This window comes from Periophthalmus magnuspinnatus, chromosome 8, assembly GCF_009829125.3.
Source record: "Periophthalmus magnuspinnatus isolate fPerMag1 chromosome 8, fPerMag1.2.pri, whole genome shotgun sequence".
Taxonomy (NCBI): Eukaryota; Metazoa; Chordata; class Actinopteri; order Gobiiformes; family Gobiidae; genus Periophthalmus; species Periophthalmus magnuspinnatus.
This window is the reverse complement of record NC_047133.1, coordinates 2844583-2858482: the sequence shown is the minus strand read 5'-3', so window position 1 is coordinate 2858482 and position 13900 is coordinate 2844583. Positions and strand designations below refer to the sequence as shown.

Below are 13900 nucleotides of genomic sequence, written 5' to 3'. Positions count from 1 at the left end.
CTAAAATACAAATATTATTAGGGGGAGTCAGGTGGCGAGTCAGCATCTCGTTCGCCTCGCACTCGTGTGAGAGTCCTATTGCATTGGTAAAAAAATCTAACGGTGAACAATGACGTACGAACAAGTGACTGACAAGTGACACTTCAGTGAAAACCCCGAGGAAAAATATTGAAAGATGACTCAGTAGCACCACCTCAGAAATCGATTTACATTGCTGCAATGGTAACGCGGCCTGAAACATTTCATCGTAGGCAAAAGAAACTTTGCCTAAAAATAGATCATGTGAGGACATTAAAAAAATATATATATATATGGCCTCACCTTAAACCCAGAGAAAGTCAGCCATCAAACCCCAGATTAACAAAAATGCACATCAGAATCTTTTGACATCTCCTCCAACAGTTTTCATCAGAAACACTTCAAACTTTGTCAAAAGACACAAACCCCCTGTGCAATTAAAGATTATCAATTAGATTTTGAATAGAAGATTGGGCGTGGTCATGCTGATTTTTTGTCATTGTTAGATTCAGATGGACCCAATGAAGCATTTGTGTATTTTGATGACCTTGACATAATGATATGTGAATTAAACTTCTATCTTTAAACATGGCTCTCCACTGGCACCTACAAAATTAAGAATGGGTGAACAAATGTAGTTTATCATGTGACACACCCTTTATGTGTGCTGAACTCAAAAAACAATGAAGACCATGACCTATCTGTATTCACATTTGCATTGCCACGCCTCAGATTAGTTCAGAAAAGCCAATACAAAGTGACAATTTTAGTTTGTCGTGATCAAATGAGATTTGGCACACACATTATTTATGGGACCCTGAATAAAAGGTCTATGGGGACCACACCCGATCTCTGATATGAATGTGGGCATCTTGAATCAAAATATGCAGATGGCCAAATCTAGACCTCGTTTAACTGATTTGTTCTAGAATTTTTATCTGACGAACTCCAAACTGAGGCAGCATCATCAGGACATATCTGGGATTCAAAAGAATTGACATACTTAAGGTGTGGTCATGACGGGCTCTTAATGAAGCATAAAAATCCCTGTAACTTTTGTAAACATCAAATTTAGATGGACTCAATGTAGCGTTTGTGTATTTTGATGACCTTGACATAATTACAGCGTGCATGTCCACGGTTGCAAGGGCCTTATATCAATGCTTGTAATTTTAATTTACTTTCTGATTTTGTCAGGAAATTTTTGAAAAAATACCTTGAAAAATGTGCATCTTTACTGTGTAGGCTCACATCTCCACAAACCTGACTCATAATTTATCCAGGAGGCTTGGTGCAATCCTGTCTCTATGTTGCTGCTTTGATCTAAGACACTGTGTGATCCATACTAGGGATTACACAGACATCTCTTAATCTGAAATATTCTGCAGTATGGCTTTAAGATAAATATATAAGTAAAAAGTTCACCGCTGTGCACTTACATAATCATTAACTGTTATTCATATTACGCATCATGCCACATGCTATTCCCATATAGCTTGTGCTTTGTCAGTATGTTCCAATGTGTGCCTCTGTGTGAATGATTAAACTGTAGCACACTGCCAGTCAAGGTGACTGCTGTGCTGGAGCAAACTCTTTGACTTCAAACACCCCTTTTTTCCAGTACGACCACATATCCTTTACATATTTACCAAACTGTGTCACTTTGAACTTAACACAGAATTGACACACTAAATAGATAAGACTGGATGTGTCTGGAAAAAAATCATTATGATCAGGCATGCGTCAAAGTGTTTTTATCCAGTGAATTGGCATGCTAATTTATAATATTGACATAAGCCTATTTATCATTTGGGAAACTTATTTTCAGTGCTGTACTATGTTTTGAGATCATTTAATCCAACAGACTGCCACTGACAGTATGCAGTCTGCCTTTGGTTTGCCATTTCTCTCCCCTTCACTGTCAAACACAAACACTGATAACAGAGGCAATTTGTGCATGCAGAGAGCTGTTTTTGCCAGTGGCCGGTCAATGGTCATTGCTACAGAGGTGGCCACCCACACAGACTAGGGCAGGTCTCCTTTGTCAAAGTAAACCGCTGGCAGATTCTACACTATTTGATCTTCTTCTTTTTTTTTTTTTTTTCCATGTTTTCATGTGTGCCAGCTAATTACTGCATACAAATTTAGGGTTGACTCACTCTTGCCATGCCCCACTATTATCTAGGCACTTATTGGTTGTTCTGCTTGACTATTAGTAGGTAGTTTTTCTAGATAAACTCTTTCTACATTAAAGAAATTTGATCACTCTCATACATAAGCAGGTATTGTGCATTTGTTGGTGATATTCTACTAAAACCAAAGAAAACAAAGGCATGTTTGTACCCACATGGCTGCTACTGTTCAAAATGTAGTTACTTGTGACCTGCAGATTTACTATTTACAATACTTATGTCCTCTGTTTTGCTTTAAAACAGTAGCTTAGAAGTTATTGAGTTAGATTTGTGATCGTTTGTCAGCCACCAGAGGAAGTGGTGAGTGTGTTTCCTGCTCTGTCTCCTCTTTCAAACACAAACCGTGTGGTGTGAATGCACTTGCAGAGAGAGGAGGGGAAAGCAGCTCCAGCGACACAGCCACGGTCTGGACAAATGCGAATGAAGAAAATGGCGATCACGCAGGACGAATGCCTCCCTTCGTAGATGCTGCAAACGCGTTCAAAAAGTCTTTTAGCCTTACAGCCAGCTTTCGATTCCGCTCTGTTGCACTTTATACTTCAAAGAGGTGAGTTGGCTGTACGTGGATTGATGCAGAAATGTTGAGTTATGGTTGTTGGAGTTTGTGTGCGGGCGTCTGGGAGCAGGAGACCGGGGGACGAACACAGCTCCGAGTCCCGATGTAATTTAGCCACAACCGAGACGAAGCACAAACAAAAGCGCAGTGTCACTTTTAATCAAGATGTGGCTCTGTGCAAAGATAACACCAGCGTTTCACCTTTGCTTAGACTGACGCAGAACCACACTCAAGAGGAAAATAGTGTGTTTGTTGGTTACTAATCTTGTGCTAACGCCAACTGCAAGAACACTAGCTGCACGAACATTAGCTGCACGTAACCTCCGGCTAACCAGCTGTGGCGGGTTTGTGTTTCCAGTGGTTTTGTGGTCACTTATCTTGAATTAAATGACTATTGCATGTTTTATTACCAGCCTCATCATTGTCAGCCACAGTATTTTTCAGCCTGATATCAAAGTAGTGCTCATGAGTTGTAGAAATCAGCAGTTGTGTAACTAGCTCTGTAACGCTAGCTTCTTTGAGCTAATATTAGCACTGATGCTAATTTGACTGCGCAGCTTCAACGACGACAGCCTTTTTGCACTTTACGTGTTTAATATGAATTGTTTATGAAACCCAAACGTGTACACGGGTTGGACTGACGTATTCAGATAAATTTGTGCTGTGTTGGACTTTTGGTGTCGATATTTACAGGAGTTAAACATGATAAGGGAGAGTTTAACGCCCTCTGTCGGCCACGCGCGGTAATCTTCTTTTAGTTACTTCGGTTTACCAAGTCGTGTCTTCAAAGTTTCTAACAGGGTGAATGATATGGTGGTTCTCCTGTTACTTTGCGCATCTCACTTGATAAATGCACGAGATTCCTGTTGAATTAGCATCAGTAGAAATGATCAAGGATAAACCCAGGGAGATACGGAGGAGCCATGTTGGTTAAGCTGCAGGTCGGGCAACAGCTGAGATAATGGCCGATCAGGAGCCTGCCTCTGCACTGACCTGTGCGCTGTGTCTTTATCGGTCTTTCTCACATTAACACTTCGTCAAGGCTCTCCGTAGGGCTTGAACTTCAGAGGACTGATAATGCCCGTGGCTGTCAGGACGTACAACCTGCAGTTCTGCATGCACCGGGCCAAATTCCACTCATGCAGATATTACTGGAAGACTTTTTGAGGATTGTCCTTGCATAAACTTTGAGGCAGACAAATTGAATAAACTCTCATTATCACGCATTTTTGATCGATTCAACTAAATTGGCAAGTCTTTAGTGGATTAGGGACCTATGATGATGATTTTCCAGAATAATAAATTGTGCTGCGATAAAGATGGGTCATAAAGACATATCTGCACTTCTGTGTCTAATTTTACATTATATTTAAAGCCTTGTTTCTGTTGGATTGAGATGATATTGTCAATCTTTACTGATACATTTTTGTCAAGATCTCCCACCCCTGTTTGCGTTTTAAGTGCTTTTATTCTCAAGATTAAAGATAATGAAATACACTTTTACAATAGACCATTACCCAACTCTTGTGCTTTCTTTTCAGAGATTTGGAATTGAAAGCTGTTGCCACCAAAGAAACTAAAGCATCTTAACAGGTGAGTAGTCATAACCTTTTTTTTAAAATTAATGATAGATAACTTATGATTGTTCAGCATATGATTCATTTACTACAGGTATATCTGCATGCTACGGGCATTGATATAATGATTCTTTTCTAAATGAGAAACGTGTGTTTGTGTGTGTGACCTAGCGGGTTGTGGTTGGTTGTGCGTGGGTCAGGCAGACACAGGACAGGCCACTGTTTATGCTAGCACAGGCAGTTCCGTTTGAAGTGAATTGGAGGGTCTGGTTAGGCTCGCGTTGGTTGTGCTGAGTAAGCTGTGCTGTTTTAAAATGGCCAAATGAGACGCCGGTGTCCTCATGTTTTGTGTGTGCAGTGTTTGTGCAGCTCATTGTGTCCCATACAGTGGCTCTACATTCTACATGCACACAGACAATGGAGCATCAGAGCGCAGGGGTTTCACTGGGGTCACATGCTTTACATGTTTAAGCTTTCCACAAAATAACAACACATTACTTACTGGCTCCTGTCTGTGATCACATTGTTGCTATTTTCACTTATGGATCAAATTAAGTGTCTAAAAATATTCTAGCAACTGACAAAGGTTAAGGTGTTTAAATAGGTTCTACCCATCTATTTGTCTATATCATATCATATACAATTTCACAACTTAAAGGTACAGTATGTAACATTCTGCAGTTGGCATGGCACCAGATGGGTAAAACCATACTACGGAACATCCTCCATGGAGATAGATACATTTTATGCAATGCAGTAGAAGATTATAGCTAAATTAACAAAATTCCCATAGAAACAGGCAGGAGGAGGCCAAATAAGAGCCAGGTCTGTGGCGATGCAAGCCTGGTCGCAGTTAGAATGTATGTTTTTTTAATGCAGTAAAAACAACCAACTGCTTAAAAGTTATATACTGTGCCTTTTTAAAGAAACACAATTCACTCTTCATCATATATATTTTACATTGGTGAGGATGTTTTTTTTTCCTTTTATTGGTCATTTCAACAGTAAAACAATTGGGGGCGTAAAAAAAAAAAAAAATAGATACTTTCAATACTAGTTTTTGTAAAGCTTGGTACTTGGATTGAACAAGTCTGGAAGCGTTGACCTTTACCTACTTGAGTAAGACCATTAGTTTTTGTAGACAATTACTTTTTATTTTCTATAAAGTGTAGCCTGTGCAATAAGGCACTGGTACATGATCTGTGAAGAGGAAACGACGTATTGGTACGGAGGGTTTTAAATATTGAGTATTTGTCTATGTTCATGATTTTGGGTGGCTTTTGTACAAACATTTCATGTACAGATTAAATCATGTCTTAGAGTCTGTCTTTTACAGGCAATCATTGTATTATTTGAACTAAGAAATATTGGCGTCCTCTGTCAAGCCCTATATAGCGACACGATACACAAAACTAAATAGAAAGCATGAAGTTAGTTTATAAGGTGTGCTTCGCTGTTAGACGACACCAGACTGTGGGGCTACAAAATGTAAGTAAAGTGTGGTATTGAAAATCTCAAAACAAAACAAGAGCCCTGCTTCTGTCTTAAAATGGAAAAAGTAGTAGACATGACTAATAGTGGAATTAACTGTCCAGATTGGTGTTTTATCCACTTCACACAACTCCATATTTAGACTCAAGATATTTTAGGATTGTATTCTTTTTTAAAGCCTGCACATGTACAGGCCAGTATAACAACGGCACGTTGGTATTATTGAAAACCTTGGTTGGAATTCCAGTGTAGCAAATGCTGACACTAGTCAGGACTTGTCAAGTGTTAGTCTTTAGCATATTGTCAGTGTGATTATTTAAAAGCCCAGATAATGTGGTTTGTTGAAAATGTATTTACTAAATGAAATAAGTCATTGATTATTTAAGTTTTTTTTTTTTTTTTATTTTAGTTGGGCTTTCCTTGTTCCAGTAGGCTAAACATTGGACCATTCGCTCCAGATGATAAAAGAGTGAAATGAAGTTTGTTCCTTTTTGTTGCCTTTTTTTTTTTTTTGCTCTTGTGACTCGGGGTCCCCCCCCTCTCTGTCAGCTGTAGCTGTCGGGGGATGGGTGAGTGTTGACCCATTCATAAACAGATGCTGTCCTCTGTGGATGTGTGCTCTCCAGGAGGCCCCACGCTCTGTTGTTGTTGTTGTTGAACCCAGAGCCATCTGCTCAAGTACTTGATGGAGGAGGGTGAAGTGGTAAAAGTGTGAGGGGCACCTGACTGGTGGTACTGACACTACCTTTACCATTAACATTCATTAAGTTTAAAAACACACAGAACTCTGTGCTAAATTCAATTGGTGTTCTATAGGTATATAATACACCCATAGTTTGTCCTGGCAGGCATGTATTGTTTAATCATCATGTGGTCTGTCTGTATTTAGACCAGGTAATGGTTGTGGCGTAATCCCATTATTGGCTTAGAATAGAGTTTGGAGCTTTCGCTTGCTAACTGGCACACCCACTGTGGCCACTGCTGCTAAACACGTTTATAGAGCGGCTGTCAACATGGCAACATTTTTCGTAATTCCTCCACTTGACTAGATATTGGATTGGCCTCTTTTACATGCTACACACACATTACATCCATCACCAGTAGAAATGGTGAAAGAAGTACTTTCTTTGGGGACAGCTGGCTGTTCTGTTCAGTTGGCTATGCAGCTGATCCACTTTTGCTTTTAAACCTCATATCATGCACTTAAAATAAGTAAATCTACATAATTACTCGAGAGTGATAGCTTTTCTATAGAACAAGTTTTCACTACATCATAGCAGGGTACATAATTATTTCTTATGCTTTCTCACCTTGCAGAGGATTTGAAGAGCTCACAGCACTGGCTGCTGGACCAATGAGTGTACTACAGCGTTTGACGGCTTGAATAGTTTCTCATGCTGTTGTTGTGTAAACGGCATGAGAGTGTAACCTGTGTGTTCACCCTCTGACACACTTGGGTCTGTTTGTATATATTTTGCTTTTTTCCCCAGATTTTTTTCTGCAGATAGACCTATGGAACTATCCCGATAACGTTATTTTGAATAAAATTTCAAAATGCCACCTTCAGCTCACACCTCACCCTCCCACTTCTGTGCTAGAATATTTTTTTCTACGTTGGTACCTTCTTATCCAAACATGCCCCTTTGACTTCTGTTATAAACTCACTGCTGTAATAAAGACATTATGTAATGTGATATCATGAAATAACATCTCAACCTAAGAGTTTGGATTGAAAATTGAATCATTTGACATTTTTCGATACCAATACCGAGTATCAGTCCAATATCAGGTGCCAGTACTTGTACTCATCAGTGAGCTGCCGATACCAAGAGTTGATACCGCTGTAGCTGCGATGCGACTTAATTTGAGCCAGTTGGCCTCTCAGCTGAGCAGGGCACACTGAGTAGAGAGGAGTCCACAGTTAATGTGCCTCTTTATGGTCAACTGTACATTAAGCTCAGGTTTAATCATATGTGACTGTCACATGAACCATGAAAATATGGACTCTTACAGTTTTTTTTAGTTCACAAAGGATATCAGCACAGTGCTTGTGTTCACATAGTAGCAGCTAAAGTGATGCCACTGATTCTTTGATTGTGGATGGATTGGGACTTGTTTTAATTGACAAACAAAGCGAGTGGATACAGAGCTTTTAAAAGAGGTATACTGGTCAAAGTGAGGCTTTGGTAAAGTAAGAAAACACTCAATGCTTAGTGTCTCCTTAGCAGTTAGCACAGAGCACATTTTACAAAGACGAAGTACTAAATATTAAACGGTATTTCTCTACTTTATATTAGAATTATACCCTAATTACAGTGATTTTTGTAGAGATTTAAAATAGCCCCTCAAATAAGTATTAAGTGAAAAAATGGACTATATTCTAATAGAATTGTATATATTATTATTTAATGAGTGGATTAACAGCCTAATACTGGATAAAACATGTTTTATTTGATTTGCCAATGTAATAGACCCATATAAAAATAATGAATGGCATTGTTATGGGCAAGTACAAAAAAATTAAGTCAAAATTAAGTACTTGTACTTGTTTTGGAAAAAGTGTTATCAGTGCATCCCTAATGTGGAAGTTCATCTGTAGCTCTCCTGTTCTATTGCTGGCCCCTGTGTAATAGTGAAATACATGATTGAGACTTAAATGGTCTGGACGTGTTGAATTTGTGTGTCTAAGTGTGAAAATTGGCTTGTTGAAAAAATAGTCTCAAAAATTAATAAACAAAACACAATTTTGACCTGAAATATTGCTTTAGCACACGATTTTTGAAAAGTGAGTTATAAGGGCCACAGAAATGGTGCAACTTTCACTTTTCTTTTTTTACTTTTTTGGATTAATGCTAAACAGTGAAGATCAGGGGTGTATGAAGTATGGGGGCCTGGGGGCCATGTGCAGCCAAAAAGCTCTATATTTTTACACTGCTGAATTAGCCCTTACTGCACTATTATTATTTATTATTTTTGTATGAAGCAGACTTGATCCTAAGCTGAGTAAAGCTGTGATACCAGAATGGCCCAGTAAAACCTATTCTCAGTGGCTTTGTTTGTTTTGACTTAGCAGCCAAAACTTACTCATCTCATAACTGTAAATCTAGTCAGACAGATCACAATAACTAAAAGTATGTTCTAAGGTAAACTCTCTGTAGATGGTAAAATAAATGTTTAGAAAAGAATACGAGACGTGTATATTTGATAGTGTATAGTTCCCATTTCAGCCTTTCAGTCTCAAATTTTCATCCTGGACAAGTTTAAATTTTGTCCTGCAAACAGCTGAATTGTTTCAAAACGTATATTGCAAATCAGAATTGCAGTATGTGTTAGAAAAGTCACAAAATTACTTCCCCACCATATCTAAATCCTGATGAGACCATGTAATGATCTCCCTTACCCAAGAGGACATGGTGAGGTATTACTCCTCAGATTTGGTTTCCATCTGGATTTCAGGACCTGATCAAACACTGTATTCTTGATGGCCTTGAAATGTGGAACTAAGACATTCACAAAATGACTGAATAAACCATGATGCTGTTTAACATGTTGTTAATATATTTATTATTAAAATAAAGCCAAATTTAAATTCTGTCCATCCATTCTCTTGCTTTTATCCAGGTCTGGGTCATGGGGGCATCAGTCTAAACAGGGACTTCTCTCACCCCAGACACTTCTTGAAAATTTGCCATATTTTAAAAATGTGTTTGGAAGCTAAGAAAAAGTGACTGCACCCACAATGACCCATATCTTTTTTTTTTTTTTTTTTAGTCCCATTTTATAGCACTTTTATGTTTCGGGAACCGTTTGACACTTAGGATACAAATGTGACCTAAAATATTGGGGTGTCACAGTTAAACACTCAGAAGTAACAGTGATGCTTTTCCCCACAGGAAGCTCACTTTTAGAGGGACGGACTGTGCATGGAAGAAGGTGTCACACAGACGGACGAGACACCAGGCCTGACAAAAGGTAACAGTCTTCTAAATACAAATACTATGCTCATAAACCTTGTCTTTCTATTTCAATAGTTTCCTTCCTTTTTCTGTTGACATGCCAGCTTTTTATTGACAATGTTTTTATTTCTTGATAATGCTATAAAATCAGGGAATTGCGTAGCCCTTGATTCCAATCAGTTGAAATTAAAACAACGATATTGTATTGCAGAGTAGGCTTAAAATATTTGTAATCAGAACAACAAAAGTCAAAGTATGTCATATTGTAATGGTTGTTTTGGGTCTGTGCAGTGAATGTCCAACAAGCCCCTCCCATATGACTTGCAGTGGGCCCTGTGCTTATCTGGCAATGCACTCTCACGAATTTAACAATCTTATGTGCTGCATGTGCTTCAGGCACTAGCCTTACCTCTCCAAGCCACGCCTCCTTTTATTCATGTCTCCAGTATGGCCATTCTAGAAGAGTAATCCTACAGTGGTATTACTGACAGAAGCAGCACTTTGGACAGAAGGAGTCATGGACATATTACCTTAACCCAGGTCTCATCTAAAAGTGTTTAAAGTTTGAGGTTCAAGTGAGACTGACATTAGTATTTGTTTTAGTGCATGTTGAAAGCTGCGTCTGCATTCCTTTCATCAGACCACGCTCTAGTCTACTGTTACATTTAACATCTGTCTCCACTCATCCTCTGAAAATTCACATTTGTAACAAGTTTTAGTTATGTCCACATCACTCATCCCTGAGCCTCCCCGTCCCCCTTTTGTAAGACGAGAACAGCCGTCCTGTGGCTGCCAGCTCCAGGGAACTCTATGAACACTAAGGTTGCGCGTTAAAGTGGAACAGACTGTACTCTGTGATCTAAACAAGCCACTGCTTCAGTTGAAGGGATATAAAAGCACACGACTTGCTACATGTGTACAAATGTAAAGGGACTTTTGGCATTATTGAAAAAACATGTTGGAAAAACTAGGTTAAATATATAATAAAAATTGTCATGTCACACAAGGTTGTTTGGTCACTTATCATGTGGCCTTATCCATTCCAGTGGCTCCTGTTTGAACTGAAATAGTATATTTTGGCACATGCAGCAGCACACAGTAACTGAACACATTCAAAGGCTCCATCTACTTGACATTCACTAGATTATATTACTAGAGGTACACAAGTAGTGCGCTATGTCTTTATTATGAAATGATCCCACAATAATGTGATTGTATATGTTAAATTCATATTACATTCATGTTCATAACGATCGTTGTTATAATTTGTTTTTATTTCTTTGTTTTTTTTTGTAGTGCCAGAGCATTCAAAGTCCAGAGAGCCCTGAACTGGAAACCCACAGCCCCGTTGCACTCCTGACACCTCAGCACACACAAACATTTACACAGGGTTTGGTGGAAATCGTGAGCGATGCCAAGGAGGCCTGAACAGCCTGCTGCCTGCTCTGCCCAGCTGTGCCCATTCACCGCAGATCCCTGAGTCCGGCTCCTTATACGACACCTTTACCTCCTGGTTCTACCCCAGACAGGGGCGAGCGCTCAACCAGCACGGAGTCACATTTACAAACCACACTCACAGGTAGTAGACTGTAGACTTTGCGCTATAGTTATTCACACATTTAAAACTGGGATTAAGTAAACCATCATCGATTATTATTTAAATCTTGTTTCCCTGTCCGTCTCTGCATGTTTCACTAAAATGATATTCTAGATCTTTCATTTTGCATGTCTGTTACTTTCTCTTCTAACTGAACCTGTGTGGTCTGTTCTGTCTGTGTACGCTCAGGCTCTAAGTCAGTCTGACAGACTTCCCTGTCTCTGTTTTCAGACATGGCTCCCATACGGGACTCCGTCAGCCACTCTCCTAATCAAACAGGTGACTACACAGAGCTTTGTTTAACACACCTCTCTTTCCTTCACCCTCTGTCTCAGACACTGTTGCATTTTGCTAAACAAAGATATGCAAATAAGTTGGTCACGCTTTCAATTGTTTTCTTTGCTTTCAATTTCCATCTTCTGACATTACATTGTTCCTGCTTCTCTTGTCCTGAAACTGCATTTCTTTCTGTAAATGTAAACTTTTCTTCACTGTGACTTTGTTGTCACAGGGTTGGAGCATCCTGGCTTGGACTCGCAGTATGAGCCTTCTCCCTGGTCCTCTGGCTCTCCGTGCAGCACTGACAGCAACACCAACTGGAGCAAAGTCCTAGTGGACGGAAGTATCGACAAAGCCAACAGCTCGTCTGACTGGCCTCCCTCTTCCTCTTCATTTTCTTGCTCCTCTTCGTCCTCCTCTTCTGGATGTGGGTCAGGGTCAGATCCGGAGCTGGCGTCAGAATGCATGGACGCAGACTGTAGTTCATCAGTGGGTTCAGATAAATGTGCTGATTCTGTGGCCACAGTGAAGATGATGTCAGCAAACACTTCCTCTTCTGTGGTGTCTACAAGCTCTGCTCCTCACCCCTCCTCTGGGACGTCTACCATGATGATCAGCACCTCAGTCAATGGGGATGCCAATGGAAACAAGCTGGCACCCATTATTGGTGGAAGTGGTGCAAATGATACCATAACAGGGCCCTCCCACTACACTGTGGCAGGGCCCATTAGCAATAATCTGGGTAACCACAACAAGCTTCTCAATAACAGTGGTGTATGGGGCAGTCAATCAGACAGTAATCTAATCACAGGTGGAAGTGCTCCATGCATCAACGGGGGGTTAAACCCACATGTGTTGAAAATCAATGCCAATCACGGTGCCTGGCCCCAGGGTCGGGCCTCAAGCCCTGCATCACAGGACCAGCGTCCCCCTCAGGCTCCAGGAATCACTTCCAAGCAAAGTATTGCTCCTCAACAAGGCCCTGTGCTGGGATGGGGTGGCATGGCAGCTCCAGGCAACAAGATGGAAGATGAGATGAATAATGGTACAGCAAGCACCAAGGTGTTAGGCAGCAGTAGTGGAAATGGTGGTCAGTCTGCCAACCTTAACACTGAATCAAATGGACCAAATAACACTATTAAGATGAATACTACTACTACTACTACAACTACTAACACCATAATGACCTCTACTCAACCAAACTCTATTGCATCTTCCCAATTTATGGGTGATTGTTCCTGGGGTACCATTGGAGTCGGAACTGGGGCTCCACGGGCCAATGGAAACCTCTTAGCCCCCCAGCCAACCCAAGCAGACCTGGGTGGTAAGGGGGCCTTTGGTACGCCTTGGGGTGCATCTACCTACCCTGGAGACAAGGGCCCCCCAAATGCAGACACTGTGAACCTCCAAAATCCTACCTTAATGCAGGCTGGAAACCCTCAAATCTCTTCTGCTGCTTTTAAGAGTAATAATAACCACAATAACACTGGGGCTCCACGCTGGGACCAGGGGCCTTCCAATAACCCAGCCAACTCTCACAGTACCATATCCTGGACTGGAGGATCTGCTGAGCACCCAGGGTCTGTAGGCCAATCAGGAAGTGGAAACCAAAGTACAATGGGCCCACCCACTGGCATGCCCCGCCCCTGGGGAAGCAACGCATCATCCTCTTCCTCTTGCTCCTCCTCTTCTTCCATGTCCAAGATGTCTCATGGAGAGTGGGGTTCTGCAACTCCATCCAACCCCCCCTCTGACAGTCAGAAAGGAAGCTCCAGCAATGGCTGGAAAAGCCTGGAAGATGATGCGATGGGCATGGGAAATGCAGGAGGGGGACATGGCTTGGGAGCTGGCACAGGAGGGTGGGGGCGCTCCGGTGGCAGTGAAGGAAGTGGGGAGAGTTCTGGAGGCAGATCAAGTTCTGACAGAGATAACAGTTTAAAAGGAGGCAATCGGCGAAAGGGGGCCCACACGGCAACTTTGATATCGGCTTTGACACGTTCCAATGTGGATCCCAGGGTGCTGTCCAATGCCGGATGGGGTCAGACACCAGTACGACAGAACACGGCCTGGGATGTCAATTCTGCTCCAACACACCAACAAGCCCCAAGAGATGAGCAGAAGCATCCTGGTTGGGGAGCTGCACAACCAGCACCTTCTCAGACGTCTGCAGGTAGTTTAGTTGCACTTTTGTCTCAGAGGAAAGGATCTTGATCTTTCTGACATCATAATCTTTG

At 41.1% G+C, this 13900-nt stretch overlaps 1 protein-coding gene across 3 annotated transcripts in view; it reads left to right on the top strand.

The window, feature by feature from the left end:
- The first annotated feature begins 2553 nt into the window (after positions 1-2553).
- Positions 2554-13900, top strand: part of LOC117374448 (trinucleotide repeat-containing gene 6A protein-like) — a 28194-nt gene continuing 16847 nt past the window's right edge. For 2 of the 3 annotated variants that reach the window (XM_055223873.1, XM_033970572.2), the window contains exons 1-6: positions 2554-2757; positions 4308-4359; positions 9728-9806; positions 11087-11369; positions 11619-11666; positions 11899-13836. In XM_055223873.1, the coding sequence (XP_055079848.1) occupies positions 11621-11666; positions 11899-13836 (1984 nt within the window). In that variant the 5' untranslated portion in view covers positions 2554-2757; positions 4308-4359; positions 9728-9806; positions 11087-11369; positions 11619-11620. The remainder of the gene's footprint in view (positions 2758-4307; positions 4360-9727; positions 9807-11086; positions 11370-11618; positions 11667-11898; positions 13837-13900) is intronic. The other variant, XM_055223874.1, reaches the window with a different exon arrangement.